The sequence below is a fragment of the Protobothrops mucrosquamatus genome, unplaced genomic scaffold (assembly GCF_001527695.2).
Source record: "Protobothrops mucrosquamatus isolate PMUCROS unplaced genomic scaffold, P.Mucros_1.0 scaffold1785, whole genome shotgun sequence".
Lineage (NCBI taxonomy): Eukaryota > Metazoa > Chordata > Lepidosauria > Squamata > Viperidae > Protobothrops > Protobothrops mucrosquamatus.
Genome location: NW_015387923.1, coordinates 139,058 through 165,409, shown reverse-complemented (window position 1 = coordinate 165,409; position 26,352 = coordinate 139,058). Strand labels below are relative to the sequence as shown.

At 36.8% G+C, this 26,352-nt stretch overlaps 2 protein-coding genes across 2 annotated transcripts; one reads left to right on the top strand and one right to left on the bottom strand.

The window, feature by feature from the left end:
• The first annotated feature begins 535 nt into the window (after positions 1-535).
• Positions 536-14,636, top strand: LOC107293969 (acidic mammalian chitinase). Its single transcript, XM_015823161.1, has 12 exons — positions 536-635; positions 944-982; positions 2,048-2,077; positions 3,741-3,942; positions 5,559-5,615; positions 6,094-6,259; positions 8,044-8,168; positions 8,718-8,841; positions 9,763-9,945; positions 10,472-10,588; positions 11,671-11,806; positions 14,521-14,636. Exons 2-11 carry the CDS (start codon positions 958-960, stop codon positions 11,803-11,805), a joined length of 1,164 nt encoding a protein of 387 aa, XP_015678647.1. The 5' UTR covers positions 536-635; positions 944-957; the 3' UTR covers position 11,806; positions 14,521-14,636.
• Positions 14,637-15,681: 1,045 nt separating this feature from the next.
• On the bottom strand, positions 15,682-24,783 carry PIFO (primary cilia formation). The gene is made up of 6 exons (XM_015823162.1): positions 24,539-24,783; positions 22,703-22,845; positions 20,299-20,397; positions 18,927-19,060; positions 17,532-17,649; positions 15,682-16,175 (listed from the first exon to the last, which is right to left on the bottom strand). Exons 1-6 carry the CDS (start codon positions 24,654-24,656, stop codon positions 16,104-16,106), a joined length of 684 nt encoding a protein of 227 aa, XP_015678648.1. The 5' UTR covers positions 24,657-24,783; the 3' UTR covers positions 15,682-16,103.
• Positions 24,784-26,352: the final 1,569 nt, after the last annotated feature.

Here is a 26,352-nt window from a genome sequence, read left to right as displayed (position 1 = left end):
ACATATGATCCAGAAGAGAATCCTGAGGTATTTTTCCCCAGGTAGATATACATCTATTAAACACCATGTGTTGCATATAGTCATTCATCCAACTATGAAACCCTCTGGCATCCATTCCATATAGTTCCACTTTCTGAAAAAAGTGGCTATGGTTAACTTAATCCAATGCCTTACCCAAGCCTAAATATGTATTATCCATAGCATTTACTTGGTTTACTATCCCCCTCCCCCCCAAAAAAGAGCAGTTAAGATTGGGTTTACCTAACCGATTTTTAACAAACACAAGCTGGCTTTTAGTAGTCACCTTGTTTCTTTCTAAGTGCTTGCAAAGCCCCTACTTGATTATTGTTCTAGGATTTTTTCATGTATTGAGGTCACGCTGATACTCTCTAATTTCCCTGGGTCTGCTTGACTTCCTGCTTGACTTGTGTTTACTTAATTGGGACATAAAGAACTCTTGAAAGTTTGTTTTAAAAAACAACACCCAACAATTTGGGTGTGGAGAATGACGCGATTTCTAAAGAGGCTGGAAATAGGAGAAGTTCCTTCCTTTGCAGAACTTTGCTGATGGACAGAAGCATAACAGCAGAGAAGGTCAGGCTGCTTTAATTGCAAAGATTTCCTCAAGCTGAGAGGTATGTGGAGAACTATTTAAATGACTTTTGAGTGTGTTTAGGCTTTTTGTACATTGATTATTATGCTGAATGCAGAGAACGACTTACAATGTCAACTACATAAAAACTTGCTAACTAGAATGGGATGCAATGAACATTTTTGTTAATATTGGCTTTTTCCAACTCTGTAACTGCAATTAAAATAAACTAGCCATTAAAAAATATAGCATTAAATGTACTAATATTCAAGATTATGGTCTTAACATTTAAGAAAGTGCAGAAGCATCTCTGTATTTATTTGTCTTGTTTGCATGCATCTGATTGATTAGGTGCAGGTGTCCATATGAAGAATCAACAACTTTGGGTCGGTAAGTAAACATGCATATTTTGCACATGCTGCATAGAAAAATCTACTTGTCTCCATGTGTAAACTGGCTAGAAAGGAAGTCAATATAAGGAACCTCTTTCTGGATTTTACCCACTTCCTCACATAGTGTGGCCAGATGTTATGTCTGGATGTTAATGTGGTCCCTGACTGATAATTCCCCTGCTTCTTTTTCCTTGGACGCCAGCAAATCAAGTGATATTTGCTTTTTCTTTAGTGAGCAAGACTTTTGAGGACATAGCAACAATTTTACAGTTTTTTTTCTACCATTTGCAGCCATTTTAGAGTACAGCAGCATAAGAACATATTTTTTTTAAGAAAGAGGAAAATGTGGCAGAAACATGTCAAGTTTCAAATAGTTAAAGGAGAAGGGGGAAGAGGCCATGTTTTCACAGTTCCAGCAGAGACTCTCTTAAAAAAAGAAACCAAAAACCCATATCAGAGATCCAGTCTTTCACAGCAGGCACCCCAGTTACCCTGGATAAAATGGCCCTTGAAAGCAGAGACCAGAGACCCATGGAAGGGAGCCTGGACCATCAGAGCACATACCAACCAACTGAAGCAAAGGCATCTGTGTGGGAGGGAATGAATGGCAGGAGACAGAGTGTAGACTGCCCTGCTGCTTCCAGAATAGAGGGAGGGAAAAGACTACTTTTGATGCAGAGCCAGAAAACTCAGGTGGCCGTCCTCTTCCCAACAGGTTGCGGGAGGGAGGGGCTGAGGATGCAGCCAATCTTCCTGTTCCTCCCAAACTGGTGGAAGTGCCCATCCTTGTGCCTGGGCAAGTGGGAAGTAGGGATCAGCCTTATTACAAATAAGCAAAATAGCGCTAAAGAAATGAATATTATTTTTTTACAATCCTGGACATTAAAACTATAGTTTTAAACATGATAAGTAATTTATTGCTGAATTTAGTTGATCTCACTTATCTCTTTTTTCATGTTTTATGGACTCATTTGATCATCTGTCTACAGTTTGGGAAATAAATAAATAATGCCTTACTGTAACGTCTGATCTACTCCTGATGTTGAGCATTTTTGCTTTGCAGGTTTCATTGTTCTGCTGAATCTGCAGTTTGGTAGGACTCTTTTACTATTGTTTGTTAGTTGACGAAATCTGTTCGAAAAATCTTAAGTGGCCTGTTTTAGCACGATCAGAAGTAGATTTTTTAAAAAATAGTAAAAAATAGTGAGTGTTTTAGAAACAAAGTGCACCTAGAGTTAAGCCTGTGTATAGTTTCTTAAATACTATTTCTATGTAAGAGCAAGAGAGACTGAAATTAAAATCCTTATTTAAAACATAAGCCAAATTTGTCTCCTTAACTATGGGTTTTTCAATTCTTCTCAGACCAAATAATTGCATTCTAATGTATGATTCTTTTGTGCTATATTCCAAAGGAACATAGAATTCATGCAAGCCTCTAATAGAACAAACTTAATTATTTACAGGAACATTAAAGGAAGAGTATAGAGTGAAATCTCCTATTTTTCCTGACACAAGCCCTATGAAACCTGAACTAACTTACTACGCTGAAACTCTGCTTTTCCCCCAAGCCACAATGGTTTTCAATGGGTTCCCTGATTCTGACTGATTTCTTTCTTTCACTCTCTTCTTTCTTTCTTTCTTTCTTTCTTTCTTTCTTTCTTTCTTTCTTTCTTTCTTTCTTTCTTTCTTTCTTTCTTTCTTTCTTTCTTTCTTTCTTTCTTGTAACTTCTGAAATCTCTTCATGATATTTCCCCCACTCTCTGTATGGTAGCTAATGCATATATTCAGATTCCCCTCAAAATCAGCTTGCTGACACAATTTTTAATTTGGCTGTTAGCTCTTCCCTTGACAATTTCATTAGCTTTAGACAGCTGAGGTTTTAGTTTCTAAGTTTTATCCCATTGGATAAAGCTTTCAGGTTTTTATTCTCCCATATTTGCTTTAAAATATGTTGTAAGGAACTTTAGTAAGCAAATTCTTTCAGCAGAATAATTTTTCCCTCATATGATTATGACTGGAATAATTCTACATTGTTTTATCAGTTGCCTTATATGCAATTTAGAGCAAAAATCCTTATCAATAAATAATTAGTGCCTGTACTCTCCCACTGATTATTCTAGATGGAATAAAAATGCTATTCTGTTATCACATACTCTAAATATTTTGCTTTCTGATGATTATTGTCAGAAAAGATAGATGCTGGAACAAGTTCATCTTCATAACTGAGTCATACATAGGGTTTTTCTGGATATTTTGAGCTATGTCAACTTACAGTGCAAAGAATAATTTAAAAAATTGGTTTATAATGAAAAGGACTGAGACAGTTGGTTCCTGAGGACCAGAAACAAAGAATGCACACTGATATTGAAGCTTGTGGCCAATGCTTTCCCTGTAATGTTCCTACTTTTTCCAAAATATTCCTTGTCCTGCCTATGTCTCATTTATGAAAAAAGTCACTTATCTTATAATGTCACTGTTTTATACAACAAGCCACAACTTTGAAAAACTCATTATATCAGAAACCTTTTAATTTGACTCAATCATATCAATGAATCAGCAATACTTTCAAAAGTCAAGTGTGTATATGTACATATTTTATATTATTTATAATTCACCATTTTCCACTATTCTAAATGCAGCTAATTATCTTTTATATCATGTATTTTTACCTCTGGGAAAAAGGCAAATGTTACGCTGAAGATAAACTGCATGCAGTTTTAGCCATTTATAACATTACACAAAGCATTTATTTTCAGGTTCTGCCTACAAACTTGTCTGTTATGTCACCAACTGGGCTCAGTACAGGCAAGGACCAGCCAAGTTCACCCCAGATAACATAGATCCATTTCTGTGCACTCACTTGATTTTTGCTTTTGCGGATTTGGAAAACAATCAAATTAAAACTAGAGAATGGAATGATGTAATACTCTACAGGGAACTCAATGCTCTAAAGGACAGGCAAGTAATGTTCCAAAGAAATATATTTGTGTAACAATAATGCCTTTATTAGTGGAGATGATAGCATCAAAACCAGGTAAAACAGAAAAAAAGCACTTAATGCAGACCTTACAGCTCATCACTTAAATTATATGTTGTGGACACTTAGTTATTAATATTGTCAAATGGTCATAAGCCCAAGGCCTAGGACAGATATAAAGTAGGTATATAAAGGCGATCCCTTTCCCCTTCTCAGTTCTGAGAGCATGGGTATTTTTCTTTGTTTTTCAAATTATTTTAAGGATATTTTAGAGCTTTCTCTACAGCACGGGTGTCAAACTCGCTGCGTCACATGATGTGTGGCGCCATATCGTGACTTTTTTTGCATTGCCGAAGCTGGGGTGGGTGTATGATGCAATCGGCCCGCAGGCCGGCAGTTTGACACCCCTGCTCTACAGTTTTGTTTTCTTCCTAGCTTAGTCAAGGCTCTTTTGATACACCTGTAGGGATCTCAGTTTGCAGCAATCTGATTCACAACCAACTTTACACAGAACAATTGTGTATTTTATGTTTTCTGGATGAAGGAACATTGGGTATTGCTCGGAGTAGATATATTTTCTAGGGATCAAACCAATGTATGCAAATAACTTTTTTGCGCACATATTCCTAGTATATGGAATGTCTTAAGTTAAAAGCCAATGTTCTCTGCTCTCTTTTTCTCTTTTACCATTAGGAAAATGCCAATGTTAGTTATGAGTGCTTATATATTTATTTACGTAAACATAACCAGCAGGCCAGCCAGAGGAATTGACTTGTTGTATGTGAGATAGATAGACCCAAAGTTCTTTTTATCCAGAAGAAAATAATAATTTAATGAATCATAGTAAATCATAATCTAACTAAAATAATACTAGCCTTGAGTTTTCAGATTTGTTTGAGAAATCCAAATTATATTGGTAATTTCAATGAGAAAGGGGAAATGATGTTCTCTATCTCTGCTGGAACTGCCAGAGAAGCCAAGAATGTAAAAGCCTTTTATGTCTATGGAGATTCTCAGTCATCCAGGTCATGGTTGTCCCAAAGTTTTTTCAAGAGGCAACTAGACTTTTGGGGTTTGGTTTTTTTGAAGACATTTTGCTTCTCATCCAAGACATCCTGCACGTGTCATCAACAGGGCAGAAAATATCCTGTCTCCACATACATTTGCACTACTCGGGTGACCCTGAGGACACAGATAAACTTCCAAATGGCCCCAGCAATTCTCTAAAAGAATGCAAATGACCAGCTGTCTGCAAGAAATATAAATCCTTCTATTCCCCACCATCCAGTCAGAGCTGAAGAAGCTTCTTGGATGAGAATTGAAATGTCTTCAAAGAAAAACAATGAAGTCTAGTTGCCTCCTGAAAAAGCACCTTTGGGACAAAAGCCTTTTATGTTAATGACTAGTCTATCATGTATGGTTTCTTTAATCTCTACTGTGTCAATAAAATCTTGGCACAAAGTTTTCCTCAAAGGCTATTAGCTTATGGTACACATATAAAAGGGAACAGTTGATGGGAATCTTGGGATAATTTTTCAAGATATAGATTATTTGTCAATATACACAGAATGTTTATATTATTTTTCTTGCTTTCCAGAAATAGCAATTTACTCACATTGCTGGCTGTTGGAGGGGGAACCTTTAATAACCAAAAGTAAGTTGTCCTAAAGTTGTCCACTGAAAAAGGTCGTGTATTTGTAATAATGTGATTTTTAATTTGGTCTAAAGGAGATAGGAAAGAATGGTGATTGCATCTCTGCAGCTGAGAAGGAATTCTGCTGGCAAAAAGGGCTTTCAGGACAGAATACCAATCAGTTTTGGCACATTTTGGCTAGTACACTACAAGAAAGAAAGAGAAGGGTGATAAGTAAAAACATCCCACAGTAATTATAAACTCAATTCCTTTCTTATTTCATTTATATTTTCATTTTGCTACAAGGAATACTCTGAAAATACTTGGCTGAACTTAGAAGCAAATATAGCAATTTCTATTATTATTTTTTAAGGGTAGGTAGGTGCTGGATCTTGCCAGTTTCTAACTATGGTTCATGATGTTCTGTGAAAATAAAAAAGAGGTCCATGGCAATGAACATAGAAAATTAGGCTGTCCCAAAATAATATATTTCTTCCAGATTTACTACCATGGTATCATCTTCAGCAAATCGCCAGACTTTCGTCTCATCAGTTATAACTTTTCTCCGTGAGTATGGATTTGATGGTCTGGATCTGGACTGGGAATATCCAGGTTCCAAAGGTAGCCCTCCAGAGGATAAACACCTGTTTACGATTCTGATTCAGGTGAGAGACTGAAAGCATAAACTTTTAATTGACATTTTTGTAAAAGAGTCTTGTAGGATCTTTAAACTGTGTGTTTTGATATTTTGCGATGCATGCCATTCAACAGTAGTGAATCACTGCAATACAAATTTCTATTAAAATTAGAATTGAAAATCAATGTCCAATTAAGATTTGCTATTCAGAATTTTGCTCTATCACAATTTTGCTCGAAAACTCAGTCCTAGAATAGATATTTTATCGATGGAATATACAAATAAAAGGACAGCATATCTCTGAGTATGTATGAAGTACTTATGTATTTATAGCTAGCCTCCATTTATTTAGAATGGCAAAATAGATAGTAGGAGTAAAAGCAGGATCCAAGATCCAAATAAATTTTTGTATTATTTACAAATATTCGTACACTATTTCATGACTAACAGTCCAATTCTGTGCATATCTACTTAGAAATAAGTTTGACTGAATTCAGGGATGTTTATTTTCCAAGTTAAGTGCTATAGGACCGAAGCTTAAAGCCACAGTCTAGAATACAAATCATTGCTCCTCTCCTGGGCAGCTGCCTTAGAACCTCCTCCACCATCCCTCTCATGTTCCAAAAGAGATTTCAGTGTGCCCTTTTGATTCTAATATAGCACCAGAGATAGTGACAAAGGAATACTGTATGTTGGAGGCTTACTTAGATCCACCTCGCTCTTCTATTCCTTGTTTAACATACCTCTAAATGGGTTAGTTTTCTTATGACTGATATCAAGGTCAGGAAAAGGAAACAAAATGTGAATGCAGGTGGTTGGAATGTGGGAATTACTGAAATATTTTGCTCTGCCTGCACTGAGAGCATGTTAGCAGTTCTACCATAAAGATTCTCCACATATTGCTCTTTAAATTACCCAGTGTAAAAAGAAGATTCAGTTAAATAAGCTATATGTATATGGGTAGACAGGGAATTGCAACTGCAGGGCAAGGTGGACCGAGTAGACAGGGAATTGCAACTGCAGGGCAAGGTGGAGAGGGGAGGGAGAGCAATGGGAAGAGGAGGGGAGGGAGGGCAATGCTGCCCCGTTTTAGGAGCAGTCACACGCTCTCGCGCAGCCGCCTTGCAGACGAACGAAGTGGCCTCAGCAGGAAGAAAAAAGGGGGGAAACGGGAAGTACGAGAAAGAGTGGCAAGTTGTGTGAGGATAGGAACAGCGCAGGCAAGTTGGTTAATAAAACAAAAACAGTATCAGAACGCCGATTGGCTGACGGAATCCCATGACAACATCCATGGGTCGGGTGCAAAAGTAGTTTGACCATAAATAGGCGCTCCCATTAACCTATATAGATCCCTGATGATGCCAGCAGTGGCTGGTGAAAGCTTGGACTCTAACTTATTAAAACTTTTATAGTTTTTAATTCTTCCTGGTGTTCACTTTCTTTTGTTTTTACCATGGGTGTGTGTATACATATATGTACACACATAGTATATACATACAAACATTAAGTAATGGGATTATGTAGCTCAGTACATGTATAGTATGTGTGTGTGTGTGTGTGTGTGTGTGTGTGTGTGTGTGAGAGAGAGAGAGAGAGAGAGAGAGAGAGAGAGAGAGAGAGAGAGAGAGAGAGAGAGAGTCTTAATATACACAGGCACATAAATACACATGCACACTGAGCTACACAGTCCCATGACTTAGTGGATTGATGTGTATGAAAGCTTTCTAATATGAAAAAGCTTCCTTTGACCCCTTTCCTGGTCTCTTGCAAGTGAGCAATAGTAACTGCTGCTGCTTCTGTTTCCCTCTTCAGGAATTATCAGCAGCCTTTACGGGAGAAAGTGAACAAACTGGAAACCCACGGCTCTTGCTTTCAGCAGCTGTATCTGCAAGCAAAACAACCATAGATGCTGCATATGAAGTACCTGCATTGGGGAGGTAGGTCATGCAATCTAAGAGGAGAGGTCCAATATGAACTTACAGTGGTACCTTGGTACTCATCCTTAATTGTTTCTGGGAGGTGCAATGAGTACTAAAAACAATGAGTACCAAGCAAATTTTTCTCATGAGGAATAATCTAGTGAGTCACAAGACAGCCAGTGCCAACAAGTTCTAGCTTGTGGCATTGGCTAAACAAACAAGGAGTACCAGGACAAAATTTTCAAAATGCATTGAGTGTCAAATTCTATCAGTTTCAAAGCAATTGCGTATCAAGCTACCACTGTATTTTGCTTTGGAATATTATCTCTGCAAGATCGGATAACAGACTGTGGGATAATGAGATGTATTTATCCTATCTCTTAGGGGCCAGATTGGGAAAAAGTGATATAAGGTATTTCAGTTAAGGTTTCTGAGAGCTTTCTAAAGAGCATTAACTACATCCATTACACATGTGTTTATGTCCCAAAATAGCTGTTGTTATTTGATCCTTTATACTGGCTGTTTATTGTTCCTTAATCTTGTCCTTTATTTTTAATTTGCATTTAGGAATCTTGATATTATCAATGTGATGACTTATGATTTTCATGGAAGTTGGGCTCCAGTGACAGGACACAACAGCCCACTGCATCAAGGTTTAGTGGACTATGACCCAGTTCCCTTCTACAATTGTGTAAGAAAAATGGCAACATAAAGATCTGTTATCACTTTTGTAGTACTCATAGTGGGAATTTAATTAAGCAATGCAAACATATGTAGATTACTGATGAAACTCAAGATATTTGATGTAAGTATACGTCAAAATCAAAACAAGTTTGAATTGACTATGTCTCAGCAAAAGCAGAATGCTAGCTGAAGGTTTATTTTTTTAATCCCACCAGCTAAAATTGCTGTATCACTGACCAAAAACAAGATATGCAAAAGAAGAAATGGAATTTTCTTATACTTTCTAAGAAGTGAAAGGCAGCTTGAGTTGGGTACAGTAATTGAAAAAGGATTAAGCAAGCTCTGGCTGTAACAAGATTTGCACCATATTAACAACTTAGTACTATAACTAATGAGTCACTTGAATCTGGCTCACAAGTTAGCTAACTCATCTATTTGAATTCTCATTTTTTTAAACTTAGGAAGCACTGAGCATGATGTGCAAAGATCATGATACACTAAGCATGATGTGCACTTTAACCACTTGAAAGCATTTTTAATCATTAATTCACTTATTGAAACCACAATCTGATTGATAATCTGAACCTAGAAAAAGCAGTGAGTTAGCTCAGGGAGAAAGACAGAAAGGAGGCTGGAACCAATCTTTTTTTTAATTATTTATTTTATTGTTTAATTTTATTTGTAAAAGGCATTTGCTCCAGCTATAGCTTCTCCTTCTGCTCTCATTCCCATCAAACACTAAAATTGGGCAATGAAAGGTGGGACTATTTATTTGTCCATCTGATGTGGTTTGCTGTATGATTTGCTGCAGAACGAACTAATAAATGACCATATTGTTCTTGATCTTCCTCTACCCTGCTTTGTACGGTGTACAGACTGTATGTATGCAGAAGTGTGCATACAATGTTTGTTTGTTTCTGTACTGCAGGAATATGCAATGAAATACTGGAATGACAGTGGGGTACCATCTGAAAAACTCATGATGGGGTATCCAACATATGGGCGTACTTTTAGACTTTCTAGTACAAATACTAATGTTGGTGCACCAGCCTCTGGTGGAGGCAGTCCTGGAGTCTACACCAAACATTCTGGTATCCTGGCATATTATGAGGTAAATGCCCTTCATTTTATTAAAAATTATAAGTTATCTAACTAGGTGTCAACCCCTGGTTATCCTTGGTTAATCCTTGGAATGTGTCTCCAAAATGCTTGAAAGAAAGATAGGGTAAAATAAATCAAAACCTAACAATAATAAGAAAATCTTAGCAATATAATTCTGTTCATGTTTATTGGGAGCAATGTCGCAATTTAATGGAATTTACGTTTGAGTAAATATTTACAGAATCAAATTGTTTTTGTTTACTATAATTACAAAAGTCACTTAAATTGGGATTCCTACCCCCCCCACACACACACACTAATAATTGGAACATTTTCTATCAATTGACCCATTTTTTCCCATTCTTATACTACATTTATTTTTGAGAAACTGCTGTAGGTGAAAATTTGAGCACACAAACAACAATACTCTTTAATAGCAATTATTCCAATGGGGAAATATTATAAAAATAGTTCTGCTTTATTTTGTTATCTCTCCCGAACTGCTTTGAATAAACAGATCATAATCATTTTGACAGGTTTGTGCATTCTTACAAGGAGCTGGGAAAGCATGGATTGAGAAACAGAAGGTTCCATATGCTTTCAAAAATGGAGAATGGGTTGGATATGATGATGAAAAAAGTTTTCAGTTTAAAGTAAGTTGTCATTTTGTGTAATAATTATTGAGTTAAATCTAGTTTAGCCAATGAAATAAACTCATGACTAAGTTCCAATATACAATGTATATGGAAAAGTTCCATCTGCTTAGTAAAGTTATCTTGTCATGCTGTTACACAGTATAAATTCATATCTAGGCCTGACGCCACTGATACAAAGAATTTTTGTCAACAGAGTCAGAGCATTGAGTCAGTATCACCATCTCTGGGTTGCAAAAATCCAGACAATTAATAAAGGGTTATAAAATGACAAGAACTGCTTTTTATGACCATCTAGTGATAGTCAGGATTTTTGCAGCTCAGATGCACCATCCCTATTTAAGATTCACGTAGAACCACTGAACTTTATAACAAAATGGTTCAATGTCCAGCTAACCATTTATTCATTCCGTGTGATAGAGCTAAATCTAAACATCTTTGTATTCTTATACAATTTAAACATGCTCTTGTTTCTCAGTGGCTCAATTTTGAACATGGTAGTTGGACCACTCACTTGTTTAACACAATGGAAGTAGAAGTGATTTTTCTGTATATATGTGTATATGAGTGTGTGTGTACACACTTGTATGCCACTTCTTACAACAATCTGAATTATTTATATGTTGAATATATATTATTTATAAGTTGAAAGATAATTGCTTATTTTGTTTCATTCTGATTCGTAAGATAAATGAAAATTTTCTTCCTTTAGACAAACTCTGTTGGTTCAGCAACAAGAAATATACTGCAATATTATTCAGTTAGAAATTCTGAATGCGTTATAGACAGTTGCTGGGGTGCGCTCTAAATGCAGTGGAGATATGTTAAAAAGAATCTCTCTTGGCCTGCTTGAAATTGGACCACATTTGGAACAGTTGGACTGGCCTACTCCAATGTTCTTAGGAGGGAATGGGAGTTTCCATGACTGAACATATTACCCTGTATTCCTCTGCTTAGGTGCTTAGTATACTTCTCTCTTCTATGAGGAATAAATAGTGTTTGAAGGGTATTTTTTCTTAGTATTATTCATTCAAGTTTCCTTCAACTCAGCTAATTCTAAAAGCTGCTGTTTCTCTTTGCAGACTGAGTTTTTGAAGAGGCAAATGTATGGAGGAGCCATGGTCTGGACTCTTGGTCTGGATGACTTCTCTGGCAGTTTCTGTGGTCAAGGAATCAACCCCCTTGTGAATAAACTAAAGACTTTTCTAATGAATTGAGGTAATGTGTTAATACTATTGTGTCCATCTTTCCCACTGCTCTTCATATAGGTAAATTCTCACTTTGATTATTAAGAAGAGACAGTCCCTGCTCTCGGGTTTCAAATCTAAAAAGATATAACACAAAAGAAAAGTCTGGGGAGGTACCAATTCTTAAAAATGAAATGATCATATAATATCCAGTCATAATGCATATAGAAATAAAAGTAACCAACATATATCAGTAATATCAGTAATATATCAGTAATAATAACAAAAGTTAATAAGAATAGATGACTGTAGGAAGTGAATTCCCAGGGCAGCATTACAAATCATTATAATGTCCACTTAGAAGTAGATAAAAGTTTAACCTTCCATTGTCTAAACCTAATGGCCAATTTATATTCTGGGGTTAGACTCAAAAAAATTTACATGGTGAAGCATGACTACTGTTAATGTCTTTCTAGAGGGAAAAGACCTGAAGTTGGCTAACAAGAAAATACAATACATCATCAGTTAATAAATGGAAAGTCCTCGAATTAAAACATATAAAGAAAAAAAAAATAAAAAAACCAACCCCCAGAGTAATTATATGCAATTATAACTCTAACTACTTTTGAGTACTTAGTTTGCATGTAATTGTGTGTGTATACATGGGACAAAATTAACATTACTAAGCAATCCTGCATGTGACATAGATGTAACCTCATCTATACATATAAGGTTAGTAACCTCATCTATACATTTCCAATCCTAAGTATAATGTAAAGTATAACATGAAAACCTCAACTGAGAAAAGCCATGATGGATGGCTGAGGTTAATATTTACGGGTCCATCTAGAATGGCCATGATACTGGTAGTCCTCAACTTATGACCACAATTGAGCCCAATATTTCTGTTGTTGAGACATTTGTTAAGTGCGTTTTGCCCCATTTTACAACCTTTCTTGCCACAGTTGTTAGGTGACTCACTGCAGTTGATAGTAATCCAGTTGTTAAGTGAATCTGGCTTCCCCATTGACTTTGCTTGTCAGGTCACAAAAAGGTGATCACATGACCTTGGAACACAGCAACGGTCATAAAGATGAACCAGTTGCCAAGCATCTGAATTTTGATCACATGATCATGGTGATGTTGCAAAGGTCATAACTGAAAAATGGTCATAAATCACATTTTTCAGTGCCGTTGTAATTTTGAACGGTTGCTAAAGGAACTGTTGTAAGGACTTCCTGGAAATGGAAAGCTGTGACTTAGAATCTAAGAGGTGTAAAGAACCTGAATGTATGAATTTAACAGTCTAAAGGAAAATGTATTGTATCTGTGTGAAACAAAGAAACAGAGAAGATGGAATAGATCTGAGTAAATAGTTCTGATCTTCTAGACTTGAGTTGATGAACACATGCATGGAAGTGAAAGTATATAAATGAAAGGGCTCAAACATACGCTTTCTCATGAATTAGTGGCATTTAGGTTGTTGTGGATGTGTATGAAAAGTAGACATCCATACTTTGGTGATAACTGCTTGTTATGGTCCATTGAATGGCAATAATATATATGTTTTGGGGGACACTGTGCAACAGAATGAATGAATGAATGAATGAATGAATGAATGAATGAATGAATGAATGACCTAGGGAAAAACATAATTCTGTTTAGTGACATGACTGTGGGGGTAGAGACAATAGAGCACAGAAAAAGTGACTGGGTTATTCAGAGCCCCAACAATAAATAAAGTGATTGGTGGATGTCTGCTTAGAAAAAGGCATGCTTGTTTCAAATATGCAATTTAAACATAAGTATCATCATGGCATGCCACAGGAACGATTATACGCATAGCAAAATAATTATAAATCTTTAAGTATGGTTGATTTCATAGTGTATGAGGAAAGACTGAGAAAATTGTGAAGGATATAAGGTGAAGAGTTATTTTGATCATGGGATGCACTATTATTTAGGCAAGAGTGATTCTTGGGACAAAATGGACATGCTTAGAATTGATTGCCCCCTTATTAACTGCATTCAGAATTTGTGATTTTCCTATTATGAAATAAATCCTACAAAATTTCTGTGAAAGTCATTAAATTCTTTGCCATTGCAAGTATATGCTGGGCTTAACTGAAAATGCTTTTGAAACATACACTGGAAACACACAATTTGGAATCATTATCTTTCATGATTTTTTTCTATTTAAAAGGGAAGATTTGGGATGGGAAAAAGTTATCTGGTGGTATCCATCAGAAATTCTTTAAAGATACATTTATTTAGTATCATATAATGTTAAAATGAAGGTTGGGGCCAGCTATTAAAACTCCTAAAGCTTTATTCGAAATAACAGATACATATATACCTACAATGGGTCAAACTAAAGCAATACAATGGGAAATCTATTATTGTATTCCCACAATTGAATAAAACATAACCGAAAACATAACTTGTTTCCCCCAACTTCTTTAGGGAGCTGCCACTTTGCTTTTGAGCAAAAGTTGTGTTTAATACAACTGTAATATAAGCCCCAGAAAAAAAATAGCAACGAGTAAGACAATTTAGGCACTATGGTGCAAGCAGGTGAAAGGATTAATTCTTTTATGCTATAGTCCAAACCTTATACTCTCTTCAGAGAAGGTTGCTATTAAAGTTAAAAAAAATAGAAAGTCCCACCTCCAGTCTTTTCTGACTGCAGTTTTTTGCCTTGAAATTCAATTACAGTTCATTTTTTGTGTGTTATTTGTTCCACAGGCCTCAGTAAGAAGAATAGAACAACATTCAGTGGAAGACTAACACGTCTTAAATTCTTTCTGTTCAGGTGATATATTTCTTTGAAAAAGAAATATTAATAAATCAATGACTCATAACCAGTTTCTAAGTTTCTTTCACTGCAGTAATATAAAAACAGATATTTGGTTATTAACAGTAAGTTATCAATTACTTTACTAAGTGGATGACTGGATAGAGAGAGACAGGATTTATGTTGTAAAGATGTTTTCCTAGTGTAGTATCTTTTATAAAATTTGTACCAAAAGTCTCCTTGTGTCAGCTTGATGAATGGATAGGGGTTAGGGAAGTTACACAATCAACATCTAAAAGATACTACGATGAGGAAGGCTACTGTAGGATTGAAACTGATGGTTCTGTTTGGCAAGCTATAAATTCTTTCAATTTTGTTACAAGTGGTTCTGTGTATGTTCTAATCTAAGTCTACTAGTTTACAGGATATACAGTGGATTTCATTGGAATCATAAGGCGTTCCATGAAACTTCTAAATGAAAGCTAATTTTTGGAGAAATCAAGAATATATAAAGAAACTTTAAAAAACTTTTTATACAGTGGTGTGCAGAAAAGTACTTAGGCATCATGCTACATAGAAGACATCAGCAGAGCAATTGCCTGCTATAACAGTTTAGTATATTATCTAACAAAACTGACTAGAAATTGTAATATGTTTTCTATTACCCATGTGTTTTCTCCCATACAGAGTACATAAGGTAAAAGATTATACAGCTCAGTTATAGTTCTTCATCAACTAGAAATATAATGGATATAAAAGGTATAAATCTAGTTTCTAAATATAATAGCTACAACTCAGTTCAGGTTGAATGAAAAGTGTGGTTTCTACTACAAGAATATAATATGGAAGTCTTTCCTCACATGGTAAATCTGTTTCTTGTTCAGTATGTATGAAACAGTAGACAGAAAAGAGCACTGTGCTAAAATAAACTTCTAAAAATGTCATTGCACATATCACTGCACATATATTTCATGGAATTTCCACTCTTAGTCACATTTGGATATGCGGTGCAAGAAAGACTATATCAAATCATATGGCACATACTTCTAATACCTTTGTCTTTCAAAAAATACTGGCCAGTGCAGTGGAATAGCAGGACAAAATATTTTCAATTTTAGCTTTTAATCAATACATGCTTGCTCCCATAATAATTTCTCAAATTTGGCATGACATTTGTGAGCATTGTGATCTTAACTCTCAAACTGACATATCAGTAGAAATTATACTTTGAAAATCTGCATTTTTCTTAAGTATTACTATAGTTAAACTGTTCAAAACCAGAAACATTTTAACAGATGTGGCTGTTAGCAAAATCCAAACTCCTATATTTGAAACATCTTCCGAAGAGTAAATGTGTTATACTGAAACAGTGGGAAAATAGAAGCATTTAAAAGGCTAACAAAGACATTCTTTATGAAATAGTCTGGATATTGAATCGAAGTAATAAACTAATTAAAAATGTTTAATTCTAAGGATAAAAAAGTAAATTAGTGGTCTAAGCATGTAGGAGAGGAAATATCTTCAGCCACAAGAATTAATCACTATAATATATGCTCAGATAGGCCACCAGATTCCGATATTTCTTGAATTCTTTATCTGAAAGCAGCTGAAATAAAAATTTAAAAAAAATTAAATACATTACTGTACATAATTGCTATCATTATATTATTATTAGTAATTACATAATTACTGGACAAATAATAAAAAGTATAAATTTGGAGGGCAATTCAGTTGGCATGATATGAATATGGCTTGTATTTTTTCTTCTGGAATATTATCCAACTTCCCTGTCTAGATTGGGGAGGTCCCCCATCCAAATAGTAATCAAGACTGTCTCTCCTTAGTTTAGAAGCAAATCTATCACCACAAAATACTTCAGGCAAAGAAATTCTGCAGGAAGAGAAACAAGTGTTATCAGCTTTAAAAGATAACTACCATAAAGAGATTATGATATAAACTTATACTATTATATCATTATATTTTATGTACCAGAGCTAGCATGGCATAATAATAATGTGCTGGATTGGAGGCGGGGGGGGGGGGGGACACAGTTCTTGTTAAACTGCAGGACATTGGGTGCTCATTACCTTTCAGCACTAGACTGGAAAGTTGAACAGTATCCAGAAGAAAGTAATGCCAAACCATTTCTACAATTGCAAGAAATTCTGCAAGAAAATGCCATGGATTTGTCCAAGACGTTACATAAGTAAGACTGTATCAAAAACACCCCCATAAAAAAGGAGGTTTTTAATCTTCATATTAGTTAGAGGAGTATCATTCAGGAGCATGACTATGCTCCACAGTATATAACTTGAACTTTCCATCCCCTCTCTCTCCTTTCTCTTTGTTGGTGAACAATTTCTGTATTCATAATCCTACCTAGGCAGCAACGAGCAGCAGAATCTCTATATTCCTTTCCCCAGCATAAATCTATTTATTGTGGTTCAAATATAGAAGGTGGAATAAGCATTTTATTCTATTTAATATTAACCATGTTTAGTTGTAGGACAAGATAGTATCAAAGAGCAGCAAAGTCATATAAAGGTCTGTAGACAGAACCATTTTAAGGGCCTATCTGAAGTGAACCAGACAAATACTTTTGGAGGGAGAGAGAGGAGGTTCACAAAAAACATCATCATCAGAAGGCCCTGGTTTGCTATCCACTAACCTGTTGGTTTGTATGGCAGAAAATAAGCCATCTATAACCAACCTAGAATTTACGTCAACAGATGTTCAAATAACTTGATGTGATGATCGTCTTTAAATGTTAAAACAAGAAATGAATAAAGTAATTGCTGTATAATAGAAACAGATCATTTGTTTCCCCAACAAATAGCCTAGTAGCTATAAGTTACCACATGGTTTCCTGTAAGCTGTTGCTCAAAGACAAGAAGATATATTGTTCTATTTCAATAAATGAAGCATTTCTGTCATTCCAAATTGTTAACCCCAAATTTCACACCTCAGCTCTGAAAGTTCTTCTCTGTGGCATTGGAACTAAAGACCAGTCTGGGGAACCAAACTTCCCTGGCCAGCTGACATGCCTGTGTGGCAACCTGTATGGGTCATAAGTTCCAGGTCTGAGGAGACAGGAGAGAGAGAACAGACATGTATTATTTTCTGTTATATACAGTACTGCAGTTTTTATGCTATGTACTATATAACTTAAAATAAATATAGCATTGTATATTGTGCTTTTTTCATAGTTGTGTTGGATTGGTTAAATTGTTAAAAAAACACTTTCCATTCAAAATAGCAATACAATAGCAATAGCACTCAGACTCATATACCATCCCATAGTGCTTTACAGCTCTCTGGGCAGTTTACAATGTCAGCATATAGTCCCCAATAATATGGGTCCCATTTTATCAACCAACCGACCTCGGAAAGATGGAATGCTGGGTGAATCTTGAGTGCCTGTCAGGATCGAACTCCAGGCTGTGGGCAGAGTTTGCCTACAATACTGCATTCTAACCATTGTGCCACCCGGGCTCCAAAATAATATTGATAAGTTGCATAAATAAAAAAAAATAGGGTTTTAAAAAATTTTGCTGTAGTTTTTTATTTATCCTTTTTCCCTCTTCTTTTGATAAAAATAAATAAACACTAAAAAAATAAAATTATAGATGGAATTGGGTAAAGGTTTAAAACTTTATGATGAAAAAGAATGCATTTTTATTAAGCTCTTTAGACAGAAAAGCTCCGAGAATGCAATATTACATATTGTCAATTAATAGAAAAGCAGTCTTTTGTCAATAATTTGCAATCAAATGACATTTCAACTTAATGCAAAAAGTATGCCTCAGATTAGTAAAACAGATATCCTATTTAGGTTCTGTTGATTCCCCCTCCCACACACAGTTTTCAAATGAAAAAAAGCCCACAGGGCTTATACAACAATAATCTCATTGCTGTATTAGGGTAATTTTTATACACTGTCAAGGTTAAGATGTATCAGGTTTTCGTTTCAACCTAGCAAATTTTGGGAGGGTTACTAGCGTTTGTTAAAATACTTGCTGAAGAGCCTCCAAAACAGCATAAGATAGCAATTATACCAACACATAAATCCAACAAAATCTGTAAGTACAGGAGTCCCACTGACACTATGGGAGCTCCAGCTGGAATATATTAAGACATTCAGACATATTAATGATTGCTAAAGATCACTTTGTTCCTCCAATATATCCATGACTAACTAAACCACACCATTTCCAGCTTATGCATAGTTAAATCCTTTCCAAAATTAAATGAAAAACAAAACAAAGCTCAAATATAAGATTTTCCTGCCTTAGCACTGAACTTCCTTTATTGTTCAGGTTCCATAGCCAATTTTTAATTAAAAAAATGAAAAAAGTACCCAGGAAAGAGTTCTCTATCTTGAACCTGCTCTAAAAACCGTGGTATATTGCTGAGAAATGGGAAATGTTCAGTCTTATGCTTGTGTTCTTTGATCCATATTGACTGATATGTTGTAGGTGCAGGGGTCACATGCTAAAAAAGAGAGAGCATAAAATGCAATTATAAAGAATGTAATTTGAAGTCCATAAGCACTCCAATTAAGTTTCAGTTCTAAACCGAGTGAATAATCTTGATTTTATCTCTATCAAACCCCATCGAAATAGAATAACTTGTGAATTAATAGAATTAATACATTGTAAATAAATCAGGAATGGTAATTAAAATTCAATTTAATATTTTTGTAAACTTTTGTGCATTATCAATTACTTCAACACACCAGGATTGCAACTGTGCAATCGTGTAAAACAACATAGTTGCTTTACTTTGTTTCTATCTAGATAGAGATCCTATTCTAATCAGATCCATCAAACTAGAAAGGACTCTCTAATATGGCTGTGCTGTATTTTGAATTTATTTAGATAGAAATTCAAAATACAGCACAGCCATATTAGAGATTCCTTTCTAGTTTGATGAGTCTGATTAGAATAATTTAATGTGTAATTAGGTGTTTTGGGTATATAAAATCATCCAACATAAGATATTAATATTGCAAGATGGGTGAGGCAATGTCACACAAATAAATAAAGCTTAATTCTCCTTTTTCTGGAGCTTTTCTGAAATGAATTGGGATTTTTTTTAAATGATCTTCCTGTCTGTTTGCTCAGCCATTAACTATTTAAACCCTGAGCAAAAGAAACCTTTTATCTGTCCAGTTTCATATGCTCAGTAATGTCCCCAAACACTGGGTTTTTAAATTATTGTCTGGGCTAGTATTGAATTTATTTTAATGATGGATTTATTTTAATTATTTTATGTCTCTACAACACAATGTTACAGAGTTTCTTTTAAACTTATGGATAAACAGGGATATAAGCAACCCTACCCAACTCCACAATCCAAGTATATCAGCAAATCAAATGTAGTCAATTTCACACTAAAAAAATGTGACAACACTTAAAGAATATAAGTAATAATTCTACTTTTATTGTTTTCTTCTAGAGAAGCATGAAACATTAATTGTGAAAGGTTAAACTTCTCTCTCGGCCACCCTGGTTTGTATTGCTGGCTGTGGTGGAAATATTTTGGCATTCTATTAAAATTAAAATTTTAGAGTACAAAGAAGGCCTTCCTTAGATGGGACCCACAGTATAGAAAGTGAATTTCCTCTATGTATGCAAGGAACATTGGCTGCAAGAGTTGTCTGCTGAAGGATTTCACGCCTGCAGAAGAGAACTCCTACTGCAGAGTATATGTACTGAAAATGTTTTTACCTTGTTTATTATCACAAAACGTGGTGTTGTTCTTGCTCCCATGCTGTAACCTTTAGTACTCTGTGGTCTCTGAGCCAAGTTATATATAAGATTGTTCCTCTATATATTAAAACAAATGCTAAAGTTATTCTATCTTATAATAATGGGGGGGGGGGGGGACAATGTATAGCAGCATAGTAGAGCCTGCAAAACTAAGATTTCTACTGAGAAGTTGTTAATAAAAAGTAAAAAAAATCTTGAGCACTGTCAGAGAAAGCATGATAGTGCAAAGAAACAGGAATAATTATAATATACAGACAACTAAAAAGTCAATGTTGGAGCTCAGTGGTGAATAATAAAATAAAATAATTACAACGTATCCTACCTAAATTTATTTTTTTCTTAAATAGAATTTTCTCAAAGCAATTGTCCAATTTCCCCACTAGCTTATTGGGATAATTTGAGTCACTTAGAAGAATGGTTGAAGAAATGGTACACTCCACTTGTTTTCCCACTTACTATTTATTAAACCAATTTAGATAACTGATCATCTCACAAACAAGAGATTCTGGTTGGCATACAACAGAGCTAAAAACATTAACACATACATTGTAAAATATAAAAAAACAAACTAAAACAGAGAATAGCAGACAAATTGATGTTAAAAATGGTAGTACTACCTCACTAGCTGACTCGTCTCCTGGGTTTCCCAGTAGCTCATCCAGGGTGATTGCTATACAGCAGAGAAATTGGTACAACAGTAACAATCCCAATTGATCTCAACTTATTAAGCAGGGTCTCACTTCCTGTGACCTGCTGGGCAGCGCCCTTGAAATCCAGAAGCGGTTCTTAGATGACAACTGCCGTGTCAGCACCCCTGCTCTGTGTTGTTAGTTGGTGACAAACTCGAAGCCCAGCCAGTAACATCTGTGAGAGGGAGACCCCCACTACTGGGCCCAGCCAGGTCTCAATAACACATGCCAGTTTGGCCTTCTCATCTACGATCAAAAAGGTCTTATTAAAAACTGACCTGACATTTAAGAGCAACAAGCAGAAGTCAGAGCCTCTGACAGGCTGCTGCTGGGCATAGATGCTAAAACCAAGGAGCTGGAATGTGAAATATTTTCCTAGGTGTGACCTGCTTGTCTCCCACCATATGTTCCCATGCCCATGCCATGCCCATCACCATCATAATATTATGGCCCACCCATGTCCCCTCAATGGCCACACTGTCTTCCCCGCCAGACAACCGAATTCCAAAGGCCCAGGAACTCCAATAATAACTAACTACATCCGTTCCAGGAGGGGGGAAAGAACTCTGAGGTGCTTCAGCCCTACTGGCTTTCAACACCCTCAGGCACCCAGCCCCACCTTCCTCCATCAACCCTTTTCTCAGGCTCTCACCCTGAGTGGGGAAGCATACAAACAAAAGATTTAGCTGACAGACAAAATTGGGAGGAAAATAATCTTCTCCCTCTCTGGAACAATCAGAGAAAAAGCCTGTGTGTGTGGGGGGGGGTCCACATCAGACTACATTCTTCTGCTATCCCCCCCCCCACACCCACACACCGAGCCACCACCAATAATCCAAGATCCCAAATCCTGATTAGCCTCTCCAAATGGAAAGTCCCATGCAGTTATCTGGTCTATATAATGAAAGACACTGGTAGCAAAGAGATGAAAATAAAATACAAGGGGCAACTAGCACAGGTCAGTCCACAAAAGCAGCCAACCAGGCAACAAGCATAGTGCAGACCCAGTCCATCCTTAACCATCTTCTGATTTCCAGAATTTGTTAGCAGTAGCAGAGGGACAGAAGTACAACAAACACAATGATCCATGGTTCCTATACCATTTCCCCAGAGTTCGTCCCTATTTTTTAAAAGAACAAAACTTGTTCTCATCTAGGAGACAGATGAGTTGAGGAATTCAACTGAGTCCATTCACCAAATATGTCTCTTCTTTCCATATGACAAAATACATTTTCCCCTCTTGATATGGACTGAAACTGAGACAGTGACCATAAATTTGATGTCCCTCAGTGAACATTAGGTGGGGGGTTAGGTAGCCTGCACATTCACTACACAAAATGTTAGGGTTCATTAGTCTAAATAACAGAACTTGTACTCATGGATTTTTGCTGAAAGCAATCATGTGAAGTACATAGAAATGAAAGACAGTATCAAGTACAGAGTCATCCTGTGAAAATAATAGATGAATGGGGTTTAACTGTGGTCTCTCAAATCTTTGCAAATATTCTCTAATTATCTACTTTTTAAGACAAGAGACATTGCTTTTATTTACAATATATTCAAATTTTGAAAGCAAAAGTAATCAATATAATCTGAATAGTAAATATCCTTTCTTTACTTCAAATTAAATAACTCTTTGGCGAGAAAAAAAAATGAAAGGGAGCACTACTTACCTCTGCATGATTATAAGCTCCTGGTCCAAGATCAGGATCACCTTTAATTGGTGCATACTCATTACCTAATCGGTCTGGTGCATGATGAAAGGGGAAAATTTTCTTTTCCTGACAGGATCCAAATGAATTTCCCTTCTGTACATCTGAAAACCCAAATAAGAATTAATGTCAGTCAAATGTTTGTATCAATGTTTGATAATGTGCTACAAAATTAAAATGATAAAAAAGCAGAATGACACCTCGTATCTACTGGATTAACTTTTCAGTGAAACAGAGAATACAGCCAGCCAGTTTATTTCATTTCACTTAATTACCTGAAATTTACATAAAAAACATAATTAGAAAGGAAAAATAGAGATAGTCCTCACTTATTGACTGCCTCTATCGGCGACTATTCAGAGTTACAAGGGGATTGAAAAAATAGGTTAATGACTTGCAGCCATTGCAACATCTCTATAGTGATGGCATGATCCTCAGTCATATGATCATGATTTGGGCACTTTACAACAAAACATTTACAATGGTCACAATGTAACCATGTTTTGGGCGCTTGGCAACTGGCCTGCACTTACAACCATTTGCAGTGTCTTGTGTTCATGTAACTGTGATTTTTGCCCAAAATCGGCATTTACGTCCAGCTTCTCACAAAAACCGCTCATAGCAAACAATTGTTTCGCTTAATGACCATGTTGTTCACTTAACGACCATCACAAAAGATCGTAAAACTGGGTTGGTCATGTGACTCACTTTACAACCATCACAACTTATGACCAATTGCCAGGATTGGTAATAATTGTAAATTGAGGACTATCTGTACATATGTGTAAACTGGCTTTTTGTTTACCACACTCACTTGTTGGTGGCAACTGCCTGTTTACATTCTATTCATTTCTGCTCTCAGAAATTCAACAATGGGAAGCTTTTCAACAACTGGGAGGTAGCAGACTCTCCTTTTTGAAAAATATATAGCAGAGGCTGGGCAACCATTTCTCAGGAATGCTGCAGTTGGAATTTGGAATTTGGAATGCTACAGTAAATGGGGTTTGAACTACATACATTCTAGGCAGGCCAACTTATTATAATGTTTCTCTGCAGTGACTTAAACTTTCTAACTAACAAGATAATTGTTTCCGATTTATTGATGAGAGAGAGGGGCCCTTCATGGAAATTTAGAATACTGTACTAATTTATTCACTTGTTCCATGATTAACCCCTAATGTATTAGTTTTGTGATTACATCCTGGAAAACTGAAAGTAAGTTTTTTTTGTTGCTATCTATTCTGAAATAAACAACGCTATCTATTTCTCAAGAAAGAAAATGTATTGTTAAAGGTCCCATAATGCACTGCAATATACATATTTGGCAGGCAGGTGTTACACATCCATCTAATTTTGCTGGTACGTAAATGACTGAACAAAGGAACTATGTTCCTTTAGTATTGTGACAGTCCCTAAGTTTAGAAATCAGGGGTAGTCAACCTTGGCTCTTTTATGACTCGTGGACTTCAACTCCCAGAATTCCTGAGCCAGCTAAGCTGGCTCAGGAATTCTGGGAATTGAAGTCCACGAGTCATAAAAGAGCCAAGGTTGACTACCCCTGGTTTAGATAGTGTTATTTTAAAAGAAGTCTATATAGAATCATGGTTATGTAAATTTATTCTGGAACCCGAGGCAAATAATTTCAGAAACATCTTTCTCTTGGTTGTAAATTAGCAATAAAAACACAGTAAACTAAGTGAAATTAAGAGCCCCCTCCTAAAATCCCAAATCGCTTGATTGAAGCAACTACCTACTCGGCCTGCTCGGAGCTCTGACTTTAAACTGGAGCTTACTTACCGTCCAGTTCCCATTCCGGATCCAGGTAGTTTTGGAAATCCAACCGTGTTCGCACATCCAACCGTGTTCGCACCCGCACGTTAGAACGGCCCAGTGTCGGGCTCCCCAGCTGAGGCATGGCAATCCCGAAGAAGGATCGCAAAAACCACCGGATTTCCCTTGCTCCCACGTCAGCACACCTCTTCAGAGGAAGAGCGCCTCGAAGAGCGACCCGCGACCCTCTCCAGCCGAGGCACGGAGCTCCACAATGCGGGGAGGGGAGGAGGAGGAGGGGGGGGGGAAAGCGCTTGTCCGGCGCGCCTTCTAGCCAATCCCCGCCCGACTCACCTAGGAGCTCCCACGCGAGGGGGCGCTGGCTGGAGGTGAGCGCCAGGATTCCGAGCTGCTTGGAGTCCGTGTCTTGCCATGGAAACAGGACAGGGCTGAGCCCCACGTTGGAATACTGAGGAGCTGGACCTCCGGTCGCGCTTCCAGACCCGAGGGCTTCACCCGAATCTGCAAAGGCGGGGAGAGAAATGGTGGGGAGGCTCGCGGCGTAGCTTCTGGCGGCCGGGGCGAGAGCTCAGCCAGCCTACGAAACCTGGGCCACTTCTAGACGGCAGGAGCGCAATTGTTGTAGTTCTTTATTGCCAGCTAATAGTCGTCCGGATTTTTGCAGCGCGGTTCTGACTAACCGTTAGGGTTGCCAGGTCTGCTTCCCAAAAATAGCGGACAAGCGGGGGGGGGGGGGGGTGTTAAGTAGTAAAAAAAAAGTAGACTGTACAGCTTTAGATTACGTACCATTTCATCATAAAGCTTTTGAATAAAAAAAAAAAGTCCACTATTTTGTGAAAAAAAAATAGTGAACATAATGTGAAAAAAGTGGACTGTCCACTCAAATAGTGGACACCTGGCACTGTACTTTTACTTGACAGCAGTGACTCAGTAGGCGGGTATCATTTTCGCGGCAGATTCAATCCTGGCCCCGGGCTTAGGCGGTGGGGCTCGGCTCAGCTCTGCCAATAACTGGAAAGCGGACTATGAAGAAGTGCCGCGTGTTTTACACCTCCCTCACCCTATGGCAGCTAGCTAACTCCGGATTGCCCGTCTTTCTTGGGTGAGGAAAAAGAATCTTTCTAGCCTTTGGAAATAAAGGCTGGTTGAGCCAACGGAATTATTTTTATTATTGCATACTTATTTCGAAGGCCCTAAAACAGCCTATTTTTACACAATGGGCAGTGAGTGTTGAAAACGACTGTTCAGCTGGTTCAGAAGTCTATATAGCTGGCAGAAGGTGAGCGACAGCGTTTCCTGTTTCCGAACAAACTTGTTTGGCAGATTGGAATTCCCAATCAGAGACCTGTTTATCCATAAAGCACTATCTTCTGTAGCATGCGCTTATCTAAAGACCTAAAGTATTCAGTTATACAGTACTGAAATGAAAGGGTAACATAATGAGGTATATGCTTCATTAATTCAATCAAGTTATAGTCTGCCTCGGTCACAAAGGCACCCCTAGGCAGTTTAGATTTTAGGATTAAAAACAATAGAATGATGAATAAAAATAAACAATAAAAAAATAAACGCAATGGCAGGTCAGAAAAACAAAACAATCCAGCCCCAGTCATAAGACATACATCCAATATTGATCTTAACCCAATCCTACCCAGAGCTTGTTGCAAGAGGCAAGGATTTGAAGATTTAAAACAGCATGGTCAATGCCATGTGGACTTAAGGGAGAAGACCACAACCACAACAAAGGCTGATTCCTAGGTCCCACAAGATGCCACTGGTTGGGCAAAAACAATGGAGAATTTTTGTACAGGTGACAACTA

Bases quoted from the DNA above. Each gene is read 5' to 3' on its own strand.
- PIFO (XM_015823162.1), bottom strand. From the start codon at position 24,656: ATGCCTCAGCTGGGGAGCCCGACACTGGGCCGTTCTAACGTGCGGGTG. The intron at 19,061-20,298 runs GTAAAAACATTT...TCTCTTTTTTAG, and splicing joins GTTTTGTGATAATAAACAAG to CATGTGACCCCTGCACCTAC. The intron at 16,176-17,531 runs GTGTGAAATTTG...TTTTTATTTCAG, and splicing joins GAAGAACTTTCAGAGCTGAG to CTGCTTTCAGATAAAGAATT.
- LOC107293969 (XM_015823161.1), top strand. From the start codon at position 958: ATGAAGAATCAACAACTTTGGGTCG. The intron at 3,943-5,558 runs GCAAGTAATGTT...CTTGCTTTCCAG, and splicing joins CTCAATGCTCTAAAGGACAG to AAATAGCAATTTACTCACAT. The intron at 6,260-8,043 runs GTGAGAGACTGA...TTCCCTCTTCAG, and splicing joins TGTTTACGATTCTGATTCAG to GAATTATCAGCAGCCTTTAC.